At 41.1% G+C, this 15,864-nt stretch overlaps 1 protein-coding gene across 1 annotated transcript in view; it reads left to right on the top strand.

The window, feature by feature from the left end:
• The window catches only part of LOC138982081 (sialin-like), a 52,084-nt gene that overhangs the window by 4,942 nt on the left and 31,278 nt on the right, over positions 1–15,864 (top strand). The window contains exon 2 of the mRNA XM_070355304.1: positions 12,155–12,233. Coding sequence (XP_070211405.1) covers positions 12,170–12,233 — 64 coding nt within the window. The 5' untranslated portion in view covers positions 12,155–12,169. The remainder of the gene's footprint in view (positions 1–12,154; positions 12,234–15,864) is intronic.

The raw sequence follows: 15,864 nt of genomic DNA on the forward strand, positions 1-15,864 counted from the left end.
CGATCTTTATGAAATTTTACATGAGAGTTCCTGAGTATGATATCCCCTGAATTTTTTTATAATTTTTTTGATAAATGTCTTTGATGACGTAATATTCGGCTTTTCGTGAAAGTTGAGGCGGCACTGTCACGCTCTCATTTTTCAACCAAATTGGTTGAAATTTTGGTCAAGTAATCTTCGACGAAGCCCGGACTTTGGTATTGCATTTCAGCTTGGAGGCTTAAAATTTAATTAATGAGTTTGCTCATTAAAGTTGTCATTAAAATCGATTTTTCGCAAACAGATTTAAAATTGATTGCATCGTATTCTTCATCACATTCTGAATCTAAAAATATATACATATGTCATGTTTACTCTTAAAATGTGATCACAATTAACGAAAATAGAATAATTAGTCTTACGATTAAAATGTAAGAAATCGATCCAAAAATGATGTCATCTTATTCGTGATCATTTCCTGATTCCAAAAACATATAGATATGATAGGTTGTATTCAAAACAAGCTCAGAAAATTAACAAGAATACAGAAAAGCGCGCTTTCCTGCTTAGCACAATACGCTACCGCGCTAATCTGGCGTGTCAATATCACTACGTTTTGCACGTGGAAGGTGAGCGATTTCCTTCACGCGGGGATTGACGAAGCTGTTCTGTCTTAGTGAATAAATACAGTGCGTTCAGTTTCATCCCGTGAGTTCGACAGCTTGACTAAATGTAGTAATTTCGCCTTACGCGACTTGTTTTTTTGTTTTTTTTATAGAAAGGAAGGTGTAGAAAAGAGGTATGATTTACTGATAATGTTCACCGACTTGTTTTTATCTCTTCGACTGTTTAGAGTACACAGTTAAAAACAAAACTTTTAAAACTGCTTCCTCAAGAAAAAGCAACGCCCGAGATATGTCGTCATGTCCTTATAATTGTAGAATGTGTCTGCTCGTCTACTTTTAAATATGCCTGTATTCACTATAGCGATTTTTTTGCGTCGTCAATTGTCAGTTGTTTCGTGGATTGACCTTTTTTCTTTCTGTTTTTTTTCAACTTATTTTATTCTTGACTTTGGAACGTTAGCTGTCTATCAGTTTGGGTTTTCTTGTAAAATATATTGAGTTCAAAACAAAGTCAACACCACACCGGCACACGTTACAGTTCAGCGACATATGAAATACAACAATCTCAGCGCGTGTACTTTCGCCCGTCAATCTGATTGTAAGTCAGTACCTTGTGTGTGTGTGTGTGTGTGTGTGTGTGTGTGTGTGTGTGTGTGTGTGTGTGTGTGTGTGTGTGTGTGTGTGTGTGTTCGGAGAGGGGACAGGGGCAAAGAAACGACGGTGGGGTTGGGCTGGGATATAATAAAAGGAATCTTTTCATAGACTTTCCGTTTTTAGCTTATTTGTGTATATAATCACTATTGACTCAATTATGGAATGTCCTAATTACGCTCTGGGCTCATATAACTGCTAATGATCGTGCACATCTCGTTAAATATAACGACTAGTTGTATACAGGTATACGTTTCACGTTTCATTATGGCGTGTACCACGAGTGGACTATTCAGTGCAATTTCTGAATAAGTACTGCATGTTAACATGTAATAAAATAAAATAACAAAAAAGTATCGCTCGTGGCTTGTTACATATATATGTGACTTTAAGTACTGTTGAACAAAAACAGTCAGCAGAAGTAAGGAGTATCCTTTTTCGAAAATGTAGGCGAGCGAGGCGGGGGGGGGGGGGGGGGGGGAAATCGGGTGGAGGGGGAAGTGCTGGGGAATCGGGGGCGCAGGGCGGGGGGCACATTAACTTTTTAAGTGCAGCCTAGCTCGGTTTGTGCAAGGTCGTCTGTCACCATACGGCGCTCAGACAGCGAGACAGTGCTGGGCTTTAAAAATGTGATGAGTTGTGAAAAGAGAACAGGAAAGGGAGACAAATGGGAACACACGTTGAGTATAAATAATCTCAAGTTCCTCTTTCGTATCTCTGGAGTTTTTGGTGAGACGGTTTAGTAGGAAGGGTTCAAAATAACTGGTGTGTATTTTTCTTTGTAGGTTTTTGTTTTTGTGGTTTTGTGGTTTTGTTGCATGGTTAGGGAGTGGGAGTAATAACATGATTCTCTTTATTCACTTGCCGTTTTTAGCTTCTTTGTGTAATCACTAATGACTCAATTATCGGAATGTCCTAAGTACGCTCATATAACTGCAAATCATCACGGCGTAAAATCCTCCTGTATTATATGTTTAACAAATGTGGCTTTAAGAACTGTTGAAAAATAAAAGTCAGCAGAAACAAGGAGTATGCTTTTTTCGGAAATATAGGGGTGCAGGGCTTCCAAAATGTGATGAGTTGTGGAAAGAGAGCATGCATGGAAGGGAGACAAATGGGAACACATTGACGTTGAGTATAATATATATCTTCCTCTTAGATATCTCTGGAGTCTTTGATGTTTTGGTTTGATGGTTTAGGCGGAAGGGTTCAAACTAACTGGTGTGCATTTTCATTTGTAGGTTGTTGTTTTTTGTTACTGTGGTTTCGTTGCATTGGAGCCCACATCAGTTTGTGTGACTGAATTCCAGACTATATTCTGTTGGAAAAGTCAATGCAGGTGTTTGTTTGCCTGGTAATGCTCTACGACTTTCAGACATGAAAAGCATGAGAGCATTTTATGCTGCAAACATTGTATACCATTACATAATGCCGCCTCTTATCATATAAGCTAGAGAGAGAGAGAGAGAGAGAGAGAGAGAGAGAGAGAGAGAGAGAGAGAGAGAGAGAGAGAGAGAGAGAGAGAGAGGTCTTTTTTACCTTTTTTTCTTCAAAGATGTTGTCTTTTCGGACGTATTTGAATACGAGAGCAGGCTAAATTGGCACATCTAACATGGAAGAGAATGTGTTATTCGTGTCCTGAACGCAAGAATTTTTTTAAAATATGTGTATTAATGTGAGCGTGCAATTAAAATTCCATGCACGTTGTGTATGTGTGTGTGTGTGTGTGTGTGTGTGTGTGTGTGTGTGTGTGTGTGTGTGTTTGGGGGGTGGGGGTGTCTGTCTGTGCATATGTCTGACTGTCTGTCTCGAGTTGAATATCTCCGATGCTTATGTTTGACTGACAAATGCACACCAAAAGAAGAAAAAATCCACCTACGAAGTCGAAAAAACCCAGATGATAAAATTACGACTGACATGCAAGTGACATCACGTTTGAGACTTTTAAGTAAACAGTTGATGAGGTGCCTGCGTCACAATTGCTCACAAAGATCATTTGATAGAGACAGACTTCTTGATCCGTGCAGATTTCGGTTTGAGAAAAGGGAAAGAGCTCTTTACTCGTGGACTCAGTATGTCATGAATACCCCCATTAGGACTATTTCCGAAGCTTAACGCGAGAGGGAAAAGGTGTGTCAGGGTGTCCAAGCGCACAGAAGCTCTAAATCGTATGCACAAGTGCTGCATTTGGTGTTACCTGAAGAGCTGCATGTGAAAATGTGGGGGAGGAAATTTAAGGGAAAGCGTCCCCGTTAATGATGCGGCTAATAGAATTTTCTTGTTCGTCTGGCGGCGAGTTCGATTTGCGCAGCTTCTATTTAAATCTCGGGACGCCCGGGCATAATTGCAGTGTGTGTGTGTGTGTGTGTGTGTGTGTGTGGAAAGCAGGTTGGGGAGGGTGTGTGTATGTCTGTGCGCGCGCGTGTGTGTGTTATTTCTTTTCATTGGCCATGCTATAACCACCCGGCATTACGAATTAGTGTTGGCTCCCAGTCCCACAGAACTGAATCACTCTGTTACGTGCACAAGTCAAACCAAGTCTAAAACACGATACTGGCATCATATATTTTTTAAGCAGAAACCACAAACGCCGAAATATCATTCAGTATGTAAGCTTATGGAGGATTTATAACATTGATTTACAGGAATAACTATAGTAACACTGTTGCACCGTTATGATATATGATCGGTTTTACATTTAGTCAATTTTTGACAACATGTTTTAACATAGACGGGGAATCAAGACAAAAACTACTTGACCGAATGTCGTGAAATTTCACATGAAAGTTCTTTGGTACGATATTCCCACCACATTTCTTTCTTTGATAAATTATTTTGATGACGCGATATCCGGCTTTTTTGTAAAAGTTGAGGCGGCACTGTCACACCCTCAGTTTTGGATCAAATTGCTTGAAGTTTTGGTTTAGCAATATTCGACAAAGCCCGGACTTTGGTATTGCATTTCATCTTGGATGCTTAAACAAATAATTAATGCGTTTGGTAAAATCTGAAAATTCAAATTAACATTTTTTTCAAATCGATTCAAAAATACTGTCATCTTATTGTTTAACATTTCCTTGTTCCAAAACCATGTAGATATCTTATATTTGGGTTAACAACAAGCCCATAACAATAAAGATATAGAAATTTTAATTAAAACTAAAATTTGAGTAATCGATTCAAAAATGATTTCACCTTATTCTTTATCATTTTCTGATTCCAAAAACATATAGATATGTTATGTTTGGCTTAAAATTCAGCTCAGGAAGGTGAACTGTATATTAATAGAGAAAAGCGCGCTTTCCTGTGAAGCGCTATACGCAACTGTGCTATACTGGCTGGACATTTTCTGTGCGTAAACGCGACAGCGCGGCCGTGGGGTATGAAACGGACACAGCTACTGAGTGTTAGTCAACAAATGCGGTGCGGTCAATTATTTTTCTGTGAGTTCGAAGGGTTGACTAAATGTAGTGATATCGCTTCACGCGACTTGTTTGTCGTTGCAGTTATACTGCACGTTCCAGAACATAAAACGGGAGGAAAGCACACATGAAACAAAACGAAACAAAGCGAGACGATACTACTGATTGACGTTGTACTTGTCCATTAAATGTAGTAGTGCTTGTTCGGGCGACATATTAACAAACGCATGGCACAAATTCACGAAGCAGCTTCTGGCTTGGTATTGTCATGCGCATGCAAATCTACTGATTCACATCATCGCAACAGCTGGAGTTTGACATGAATGCACTTGTTGGTTTAAACAGTGTTTTTATCCACAGTTTATGGATGTAATATATATTAAGCATGTTTAGGATCAACAACAAGCCGTTCACATTATTGTACATGTCAACGGATTTAATTATCGTCTCGCTTTGTTTCGTTTTGTTTCATGTGTGCTTTCCTCCCGTTTTATATACGGAAAAGCGCACTGAACAATGACTGTTAATCAATCGAAGCAATAACACCGTTGCCAGTTATTACAACTGACATTCACAAGAGAACAAGAGGACAATAGTTATTGAACATGTAATCTTGATGTGTTGACATTAGTTTACTCTTTTCTTTTGTGAATGTTGTTCTGTTGGTGTGTTAGGAAACGCTGCCGTTGCTGAGCTTTGGTTCAGTTTTGTGTGTTGCATGTAGTTGACTTATTTGTACTTTGTGGGAAAGTACCGATATTATATTTTGTAAACACAATATTTATGTTTGCACGAGAATGCAGGTGAACTTTCTAGTCCTGTCAAAACAAGTTGTTTACCACGTTGTTTTGAGTAGTGGGTTCGTGGCGTTCGTTCGGATTAAGTGCGTCGGCGCTTTTGATGTACGTCACAGAGAACGTCACTGTTCTAGTCCATAGACGGCTCGTATAATGTAGTTGTATCATGTTCGGTCTGGAATATTCTCGAGATTGAGTATTTACTATATATGCCAGCGCGATTTGAATGTTAAAAAGCTTCTATTTGAGTTCTGCTACGATGTGCAGTTGTATGTATGGAATGCTAAATAAATCCTCGAACTCAATTTGACGAGTTGTTTTCTGCTGCTGCGAAGACGGGCGGCGTAGAATAAAAGAACACAACTATACGACATTTGAGAACTTGTGGCAATCTCAAGTGTCGTGTAACATGGTGCTTTAATGTTTCCATTGTCGAAAAGAACAGCCAGGTAGGCAGCAGGTTTACTGACGGACAATGTGACTTTGAAACGGTTCTTCTTCTTCTTCTTGGCGTTCGCAGAGGTTACACGATCAATCCAGCACTGGTGATAAATGTTGTCGTTTTCTCCAACTCCTGTCGAATGCCATATAGTTTGGTCTGCAAGGGAATTGGTGACGGCCACACTTCTTTTCGTTCCTCATCTAGTAAGGGACATCGCTGTAGGATGTGTTCCGCTGTTTGGTCTTCTTGACCGCAGGCACAGGTTGGTGATGGCGCCAGCTTGAACTTTCGGTTCATGTGAGCATTGAGCCTGTTGTGGCCAGTACGCAGCCTGATGAGGTTGACTTGCTGCTCTCTGGACATTGTGTGGTAGTCATCTCTGTTTGTCCTTGGCCTCATCAATGCCTTGATGATTGTCTTCTGCTCACTAAAGCTGACACTGTTTTCAGGTTGGTCTTCCACGGCTCCTTCTTTCGCCAGCTCATCTGCCCTTTCATTTCCTGGTATCCCACAGTGTGCTGTTATCCGCTGGAGGACAACTCTTCTGGTTTGTCTGACCAGCTGTAATGCTTTGGCCAGCTGTGGGAGTTTGTCGTTCTCTAGGGCCTGAAGGACTGAAAGGGCGTCCGAGAGGAAGACAACTTGGTAGCAAGGGTCTGCGGAGTCCTGAACCAAGGAGGCGGCCTGCATGAGAGCTTCTGCTTCTGCTTTATAGATCTTTATAGTTTGTACTTTGAAACGGTTGAACTGTTGAAACAAAATCACCAATACAAGAAAGCTAAGTCTGTGAAACATTTAATTATATGGACAAAACTAAACATTAACAAGTACGGTGACCCGATGGTCTTTGTCGTGGGCGGAAATGCAAATAATACTGAGACAATCACAAGAACAATAACTTAGCTCAGTAAAGCGTTGACGTCTCGACAACAACATGGCGAATGTCGAGGATTATGTTTTGAAGATTCGAGTTGAAATGTCGTCGAGAAAAACAACACAAAACAAAACAAGTCGCGTAAGGCGAAAATACAATATTTAGTCAAGTAGCTGTCGAACTCACAGAATGAAACTGAACGCAATGCCATTTTTCAGCAAGACCGTATACTCGTAGCATCGTCAGTCCACCGCTCATGGCAAAGGCAGTGAAATTGACAAGAAGAGCGGGGTAGTAGTTGCGCTAAGAAGGATAGCACGTTTTTCTGTACCTCTCTTTGTTTTAACTTTCTGAGCGTGTTTTTAATCCAAACATATCATATCTATATGTTTTTGGAATCAGGAACCGACAAGGAATAAGATGAAAGTGTTTTTAAATTGATTTCGACAATTTAATTTTGATAATAATTTTTATATATTTAATTTTCAGAGCTTGTTTTTAATCCAAATATAACATATTTATATGATTTTGGAATCAGCAAATGATGGAAAATAAGATAAACGAAAATTTGGATCGTTTTATACATTTTTATTTTTTTTTACAATTTTCAGATTTTTAATGACCAAAGTCATTAATTAATTTTTAAGCCACCAAGTGGAAATGCAATACCGAACCCCGGGCTTCGTCGAAGATTACTTGACCAAAATTTCATCCAATTTGGTTGAAAAATGAGGGCGTGACAGTGCCGCCTCAACTTTCACAAAAAGCCGGATATGACGTCATCAAAGACATTTATCAAAAAAATGAAAAAAACGTATGGGGATTTCATACCCAGGAACTCTCATGTCAAATTTCATAAAGATCGGTCCAGTAGTTTAGTCTGAATCGCTCTACACACACACACACACACACACACACACGCACATACACCACGACCCTCGTTTCGATTCCCCCTCGATGTTAAAATATTTAGTCAAAACTTGACTAAATATAATAAATGCAGGGCGTTATCAAAGGACATCTTCTTCGTGCCATGATCTAATCTTGACATAATGAACAGGTGCTGACAGAATACGTCACGTTTATTATCACCCATTCGCATAACGCGTGCATCGTAACGACATATCTTTCGCACGGTCTGCCTGACGCCGAAATCATTTCAGCATCAAAAAGGATGCACCACTGAAGTGCATGTGGCGAATGAAACTCACCTACCTGCCTGCCACGGCCGGGAAGAACAGAGTTTCCGGTGAACCCTCGTACCTGACAGGTAAAAGGGAAAAGTCAAGGATTTAGTGAGCACAGACACTCACCTCAATTTCACGGGCTGAAAACATTTTTTGTTTTGCCATTTCCGCTTTCCCGGTGTGCCTGGCCGACCGCGGTGTGAACTGAGAAAGTCAACAAGCATGCTTGGATCGCGCATAGCCAAATAGGTTTGAAGGTACGAAATTCAAAAACCGGCAGCTCAGGTATGGCCAAATCGTCCGCCCTATCGCCAGGGGCGAGTAAAAATTCCGCCGGGCTAGTAGAAACCGCCTGGCAACTCGCCCGGCTGGCCAGTGATAATTCTGGTCAAATGCAACTCTTTTGGTTGTAATATCGAGTTATCAGATGCAGCAACTTTGCTATTTGCCGGACCAGCGAAATTTCTAGCGGGCTAGTGACTTTCCTGCAGTTATTCGCCTGGCTGGTGAGTTAAAAGTTTGGGGTATGGCCATCCCTGCAGCTATATATAGACTGCCAACGTTAAAAAAAGACGAATTTTAGGTTATTGTAGCGTTTAATTATTGACAAAACAGAACGTTACATTTACAGTACGTCGACCCACTGGTCTATGAAGTGGACAGACAGACTTATGGTACGAATCATGAACTTATCTCAACATTGTCGATGAATCTCGCATGCAAGATGCCGGCGAGATAAGTGCAAGATACCGGCGAAGAAAAGTAATTACCTAGCCAGCATCTTGAATGCAAGATTCATCGACAATGTTGAGATAAGTTCAATATTCGTACCATGCATACGTTGTTGACGGGACGCACACACTAGCAACCAATCCCGAATCCCGTTTTGCCACCACTGTCAGCGCTGGGGGATCTTTACACGTGAAACACGGAGCACAGGGAAGGTTTAAAGCAGACCTGACCTATCCTCATGTTCAGTTGTGCTTTGAACTTTGGTCGGCTGTGTTAGTGCCGAGTGGTATACGTACGGCAGTGCAACGAACTCTTTGCAACTTTTTACCTTTTGTGTGAGTGCTATAGACTGTGCTTGCGAAGAGGTTCAGCGCAGGTAGGCTTGATCAGTTGGTTGTTTAATTTATATCATTATATTCACACATTGAGGCGTGAAATAATGCATTTCTGTTTTTGCTTTCGGCATTTTCTAAGCTTTGGATTTGATTTTAGAATCTCAAGATTATAGCAGGTTGCACCTTTTTTTTTTATAACGATCTCCACGCCGATTTGGGGGAGATGAGGGGGGCGGGACGGGGTTATACTTTGAGGATTTTAGGGTGTCTATCTATTCCAGTTCATCATCTAATGTCAGGTTATTGAGGTGCATTTTGATTGTGACCGTTACAGTGAGTTCAAGAAGAGGTTTAGTTCAGGAAGGCTTAAATATGTTGATTGATTTAGATAATTAAATTCGCAATACCTTGTCGTGGTGTTTTTTTGTTGTGTAGTTGTCACAGAGCGTGCTTTTGTGTTCCCGGATGTGCGTTCAACGGGTTTACATGCTTCTCTCTCCTTTTTCTGTTGTAATAACTGTGTGGCGACGCGGGACTCGGAGGTTATTTTCGAGACAAACAAAAGTAGGCCTATTGTGGACGACAATCGCAATAACACCATTGTTCCGTTGTTAATCCTTTGTTATTCGTTTTCTTTCTTTCTTTCTTCTTTCCTTTTTATCTTCTTTTTTCCCACCACAAGGCTGATTCCTTAGCGCGGTGTGGTGGTTCGAGTGCCTCGATGACCCGGAGAGCTATGCCAGCGAGAGTGTAAACTCCTGGTAGGGCCACCCAAGCTGGACAGGTCAAAGGGTAGAGGTCAGACGAATTCAGCCACCTCTCCCCGAGGCTAATGGGGTATGAGAAGGATCACTCAGACAAAAAAAAACAAGGACGGGGGACGTTCTGCAGCCATGGACGGCAAGTCCCCTACGACAAGGAAAAGTCGGAGAAGAAACCACTGCTGAAGACGGATGCGCTGGGCCAAAGTGCGCGTAACGACAGTGCAACGCATTTCACTCCCATGATGGACAACGACGATCTTTTTTCTCTTTTCCTTTTTCTTCTGCTTTTTTTTCTTTCGTCCCCCTTTTTTCACATCTTCGTTTCCTTCTTTCTCTCTTCCGTCCTTCTTTTGTTTCTTCATTTGTTTTTTTTTCTTTTCCTTACTTTCTCTCTTCCGTCCTTCTTTCTTTCCTTTCCATCTTTTCTTCTAGTTCTCTGTTCCTTCTTCCCGCTCTCGCTTTCTGTCTCTCTGTTAGCTGACGACGAGTGTTCGTGTATATCTTTCACCTTGCAAAAATCCGTGTTAGCATTGTGATGTAGGCTAAAATAGTGGCCCAATGACACGCCGTTGACATTGGGGGAACAATGAACGACAGAGGAATTCGGTCAGTCTTGAGACAAAAACACAGTACATTTTGCTACAACGGGATTTATTTCGTTTAGAACTAGAAGTATGTTGTTGGTTATGTAATATGCAAAAAAATATCTGATTTTGTTTTTGTTTGAGTTTTGTTGAAGAGTGTGTGTGTGTGTGTGTGTGTGTGTGTGTGTGTGTGTGTGTGTGTGTGTGTGTGTGTGTGTGTGTGTGTGTGTGTTTGTCTGTCTGTCTGTGTGTCTGTGAATGAATGTAAATGAGCTAGAATGCTGTCATACAGGAATCAAACACAACGCCAAAGGTACGTTCCCTCCACTGTATTATACGGCTATGACATCATACACACAAATACACACAATCATGAACATAAAGGTTAGGAAATCAAAAATCCAGTACTCACAGTTTTGTAGGCAAAATAATCACTCGAGATGACAATCTCGTACACAATTGCAAGGACAAAACTCTCTACCCTTCACTGAGGTATAAAACTACAAAAACAGTCCGTGAACTCACAGGCACACGATATCTAGTTAACAGGTATCTACTCACGGCTCGTGTGTAGTCAACAAAAACCAGTTATAGTTCCTACTACGGCAGACTTAAAACACCGTATGCTCTGTCTACTAAATAATTATTCCTTATCTCTTAAGTAATTGTAGACATATTTTAATTCTGGTCATACGCAGAATTATACAGCTTCTATTGCTGTTCACTAGGAAATGTTTTTTAACTACTACTTCCTTCTACTGGTGACCTCGGTCTACTCAGTTTCTACCGCCCTGTGACCACGATGGTCCTACTCTACGTGTGTGTGTGTGTGTGTGTGTGTGTGTGCGTATGTGCGTATGTGTTTGTGTATGTGTATGTGTGTCAGCACGCAAGCGTGTATGTGCCTGTGTTTGTTCCCATGCACAAAACAAGCAAACTAACAAACAATACTTCTGTTTTTCAAATAGGAAAAAAACACCTGCATTAGCTATTTTAAACTGTAACACAATCACCTCATTTGCTCAAAGAAAATGATGACTTTGTAACATTCATCGAAGCTACTTCAACAAAAATGCAAATTTGACACACACTCTCTGTGCCAGTATCAAAGTAACAGCTTGTGAGTGATCCGATCCCGACACAGATACCTGCCGTACAGTCAAAATGTACTTGTGTAGTCAAAAAGTACTTGTTCTCTTTTATCTGTCGAACAGATTTAAGACGAATACTAAAGAGTGGGTGTGTCAGTCTGTTGATAGTGAAATGCAGTACACTCTTTGATTGTAACGTTCCCTATGAGGTTAAGGTTTCAATTTGTTAAATGTACTTAAAAGGTAAAACATAGATAACACCATGTGTGAGTTTGTCTGTGTGTGTTGTTGTTGTTGTTGTTGTTGTTGTTAATGTTGTTGTTGTTGTTGTTAGCAGTTTCTTCAGGCACTTGGTCTGGAATGCCTGGATTCTTCTTGTATCGTCGGCCAGCCGTGTCCATGTCTCTCAGCCGTATATATAGCAGAATGGACTCTACCGTCCATCCTAAAACCTCAATTTCTCAGATTGTTGGCAGTTTCAATCGGGGGAAGGGTGGAGGGAGTTCCACTATATAATTATGTTATTGGAACTGAGGGACCATAAATCTTTAGTCTCTCTTGTGGAGAGAAAAGGAGTTTCCTGGCATATGATCTGTTTGTTAATATAGCTACATATTAAAGTAATTACATAGTCAGATGTTTTTCTTAAAGTAGTGTGTGTTTGTTTCAGTGGTAACGAGACACCATGACGAAGGAACATAAAATCAACCGTGACGAGGATGAGGAGGAATACATCGACCCCGATGAAGGTATGTGGAGTATATTTGGTTAATAGACAGATCCATAGGTTGAAGGGTTGATCCATGGCTGGATTGGTTGATTGACAGATCCATGGTTGGATGGGTTGATTGATAGATCCGCAGGTGGATAGGTTGATAGACAGATCCACATGTGGATGCGTTGATTTGCAGATTCATGAATGGATGGGTTGATAAACAGATCCATAGGTGGATGGGTTGATTGACAGATCTATGGTTGGATATGTTGATTGACAGATCCATGAGTGGATGGGTTGATTGACAGATCTATGGTTGGATGGGTTAATAGACAGATCCATGAGTGAATGGGTTGATAGACAGATCCATGGATGGATGGGTTAATAGACAGATCCATGAGTGAATGGGTTGATAGACAAATCCATGGATGGATGGGTTAATAGACAGATCCATGAGTGAATGGGTTGATTGACAGATCTATGGGTGGATGGGTTGATTGACAGATCCATGAGTGGATGGGTTGATAGACAGATCCATGGTTGGATGGGTTGATAGATAGATCCATGAATGGATGGGTTGATTGGCAGATCCATGAGTGGATGGGTTGATAGACAGATCCATGGTTGGATGAGTTGATTGGCAGATCCATGGGTGGATGGGTTGATTGGCAGATCCATGAGTGGATGGGTTGATAGACAGATCCATGGTTGGATGGGTTGATAGACAGATCCATGGTTGGATGAGTTGATAGACAGATCCACTGGTGGATGGGTTGATTGGCAGATCCATCGGTGGATGGATTGATCAATGAACGTGTTGATTGACCGATTCATGGATGGATAGCTAGATTGATGAATGGGTTGAAACAGCAATAGGAGAATTAGCAGATGCATTCATGGTTGGATGGGTTGATAGACAGATCTATCTACTAGTGGGAACCAACGAATTTGGAAAGACTTCAACGCAGTTTCGTGTCAATTCGTTTTGTTTAGTTTAGTTTAGTTTAGTTTAGTTTAGTTTAGTTTAGTTTAGTTTAGTTTAGTTTAGTTTAGTTTAGTTTAGTTTAGTTTAACTTTTGCTGGAAATTGTTCAGCGTCTCGAATGAAAATGTCCTGATTGCCGTTTCTTTTTCTTCTTCTTCTTCTTTTCCAGTTGTTTGTTTAGAGATTTAGTTTTATATTTTTGTTCTTGCCATGTCTTCTTTTGCTTCTTATTCAATACCTGTTCTCTCTTCTTATGCTTTTCCAGTTGCTCATAATTGGGTAGACGAAACAAACCAGTTGCGTTTGCTGGTTTCTTTGTTTTATTTTTGTCTTCCAATTACTGAAACATAAATAGGCCTATGTACGTTAGCAGCAAATTATAATGTTTGCCTTCTTGCCGTTGAAAATAATACTGGAGCTTTTGATAGTGCCAGGCTCAAAAACGGGTATTATTTTCAGTGTCGGCTAAATTCAGAGTTCAACAGACAGTGAGGCTGGATGATAAACAAGTCGCGTAAGGCGAAATTACTACATTTAGTCAAGCTGTGGAACTCACAGAATGAAACTGAACGTAGTCCGCCGCTAGTGCAAAAGGCAGTGAAAGTGACGAGCCTGTTTGGCGCGGTAGCGGTTGCGCTGTGCTTCATAGCACGCTTTACTGTATACCTCTCTTCGTTTTAACTTTCTGCGCGTGTTTTTAATCCAAACATATCATATCTATATGTTTTTGGAATCAGAAACCGACACAGAATAAGATGGAATAGTTTTTAAAACGATTTCGGAAATTTAATTTTGATTATAATTTTTATATTTTTAATTTTCAGAGCTTGTTTTTAATCCGAATATAACATATTTATATGTTTTTGGAATCAGAAAACGGCGAAGAATAAGATGAACGTAAATTTGGATCGTTTCATAAAAACATTTTTTTTTTTTTTACAATTTTCAGATTTTTAATGACCAAAGTCATTAATTAATTTTTAAGCCACCAAGCTGAAATGCAATACCGAAGTCCGGCCTTTGTCGAAGATTGCTTGGCCACAATTTCAATCAATTTGATTAAAAAATGAGGGTGTGACAGTGTCGTCTCAACTTTTACAAAAAGCCGGATATGACGTCATCAAAAGTATTTATCGAAAAAAAGAAAAAAACGTCCGGGGATATCATTCCCAGGAACTCTCATGTCAAATTTCATAAAGATCGGTCCAGTAGTTTGGTCTGAATCGCTCTACACACACACACGCACAGACAGACAGACAGACACACACACACACACACCCTCACATACACACACACACACACACACACACACACACACACACACACACACACACACATACACCACGACCCTCGTCTCGATTCCCCCTCTATGTTAAAACATTTAGTCAAAACTTGACTAAATGTAACAAAACAGAAAAGTGCACACCTTGCGATATGCAGCCTCACTTTCCGTATAGACAGTGTGTTTTTGCTTGCGTTTTTTTTATGAAGTCGAGACTGCTGAGGCAGTGAGGCTGTAAAACTAAAGATATTCATTGGGGGGGGGGGGGGGGGGGGAGGGGGTGAGGGGGGAGGGGGGGGGTGTTGTTCGATTGTTTGTTTGTTGTGTTGGGGTTGTTTTTGTTTTTGTTTTTGTTCGAGAACGCTGAGATAGGTAACGTGTATAACAAACAAACAAAATATTCGCCTTGCGATACAAAGCGTCACTTCCCTTATACCCTCGTTCCACACATCCGTTCTAGGTCCCGTTGTTTGTTTGTTGTGTTGGGGTTGTTTTTGTTTTTGTTTTTGTTCGAGAACGCTGAGACAGGTAACGTGTATAACAAACAAACAAAATATTCGCCTTGCGATACAAAGCGTCACTTCCCTTATACCCTCGTTCCACACATCCGTTCTAGGTCCCGTTCCCATAGCGACCAAGGAACAGCACGGGAATGGGAGGGATCGGGAGTGGACCTTAATGGAACGCCAATGGACGTTAACGGAACTCCTTTGAACGGTAGGAACGGTTGGGACGGGTGAGTTCGGGCTGCATGTTCAAAATTTTAGCCATTCCCCGCCCGTTCCAAATGAACGGTAATGGAACCTTAACACATCGGCAACGGAACTCATTGATCGTTAATGGAACTTAACGCAATGGTAACGCAACGCTAGCGCTCTCACTCACTGAGTTGTCATACCCGCATTCCACACATCCGTTTTAGCTTCCGTTCTAAGTCGTCCTGAGGACGGCTGCCAGTACGGTCAGACGCTGCTCAAAGATGCCAAAAACGGCCGTTTGCGCAGCGTCTCATTGGTGTGGCAGCCGTCCTCGGGACGGCTAGGAACGGAAGCTAGAATAGTTGTGTGGAATGGGGGTATTACGTACAGTGTGTTTTATGAGTTCGAAACCGCCGATTGATTCGCCTGGCAAATCAGCTAGGGAGGTATTTTTACGCTCTGGAGGAAGGGGTCAGCTTTCTCCTCCCCATCATCGGCTGGGTGTCAGTCCTAGTGTTTTCTTTGTATTTGCCAAGCTTGAACAAGAATTCCGCATTTTGATGAGCTAAACATATTTCTGTACCCCATAAGTTGCTGCTATACCTGCCTCGTTTGTTTTCCTGTAGTTACTGCAGAGATTGCGGGTAGAACGACCGAATACTCAATACGAAACCGAGACAAATCGACGTCGTGCTGGAATT

This window comes from Littorina saxatilis, linkage group LG12 (genome assembly GCF_037325665.1).
Source record: "Littorina saxatilis isolate snail1 linkage group LG12, US_GU_Lsax_2.0, whole genome shotgun sequence".
Lineage (NCBI taxonomy): Eukaryota > Metazoa > Mollusca > Gastropoda > Littorinimorpha > Littorinidae > Littorina > Littorina saxatilis.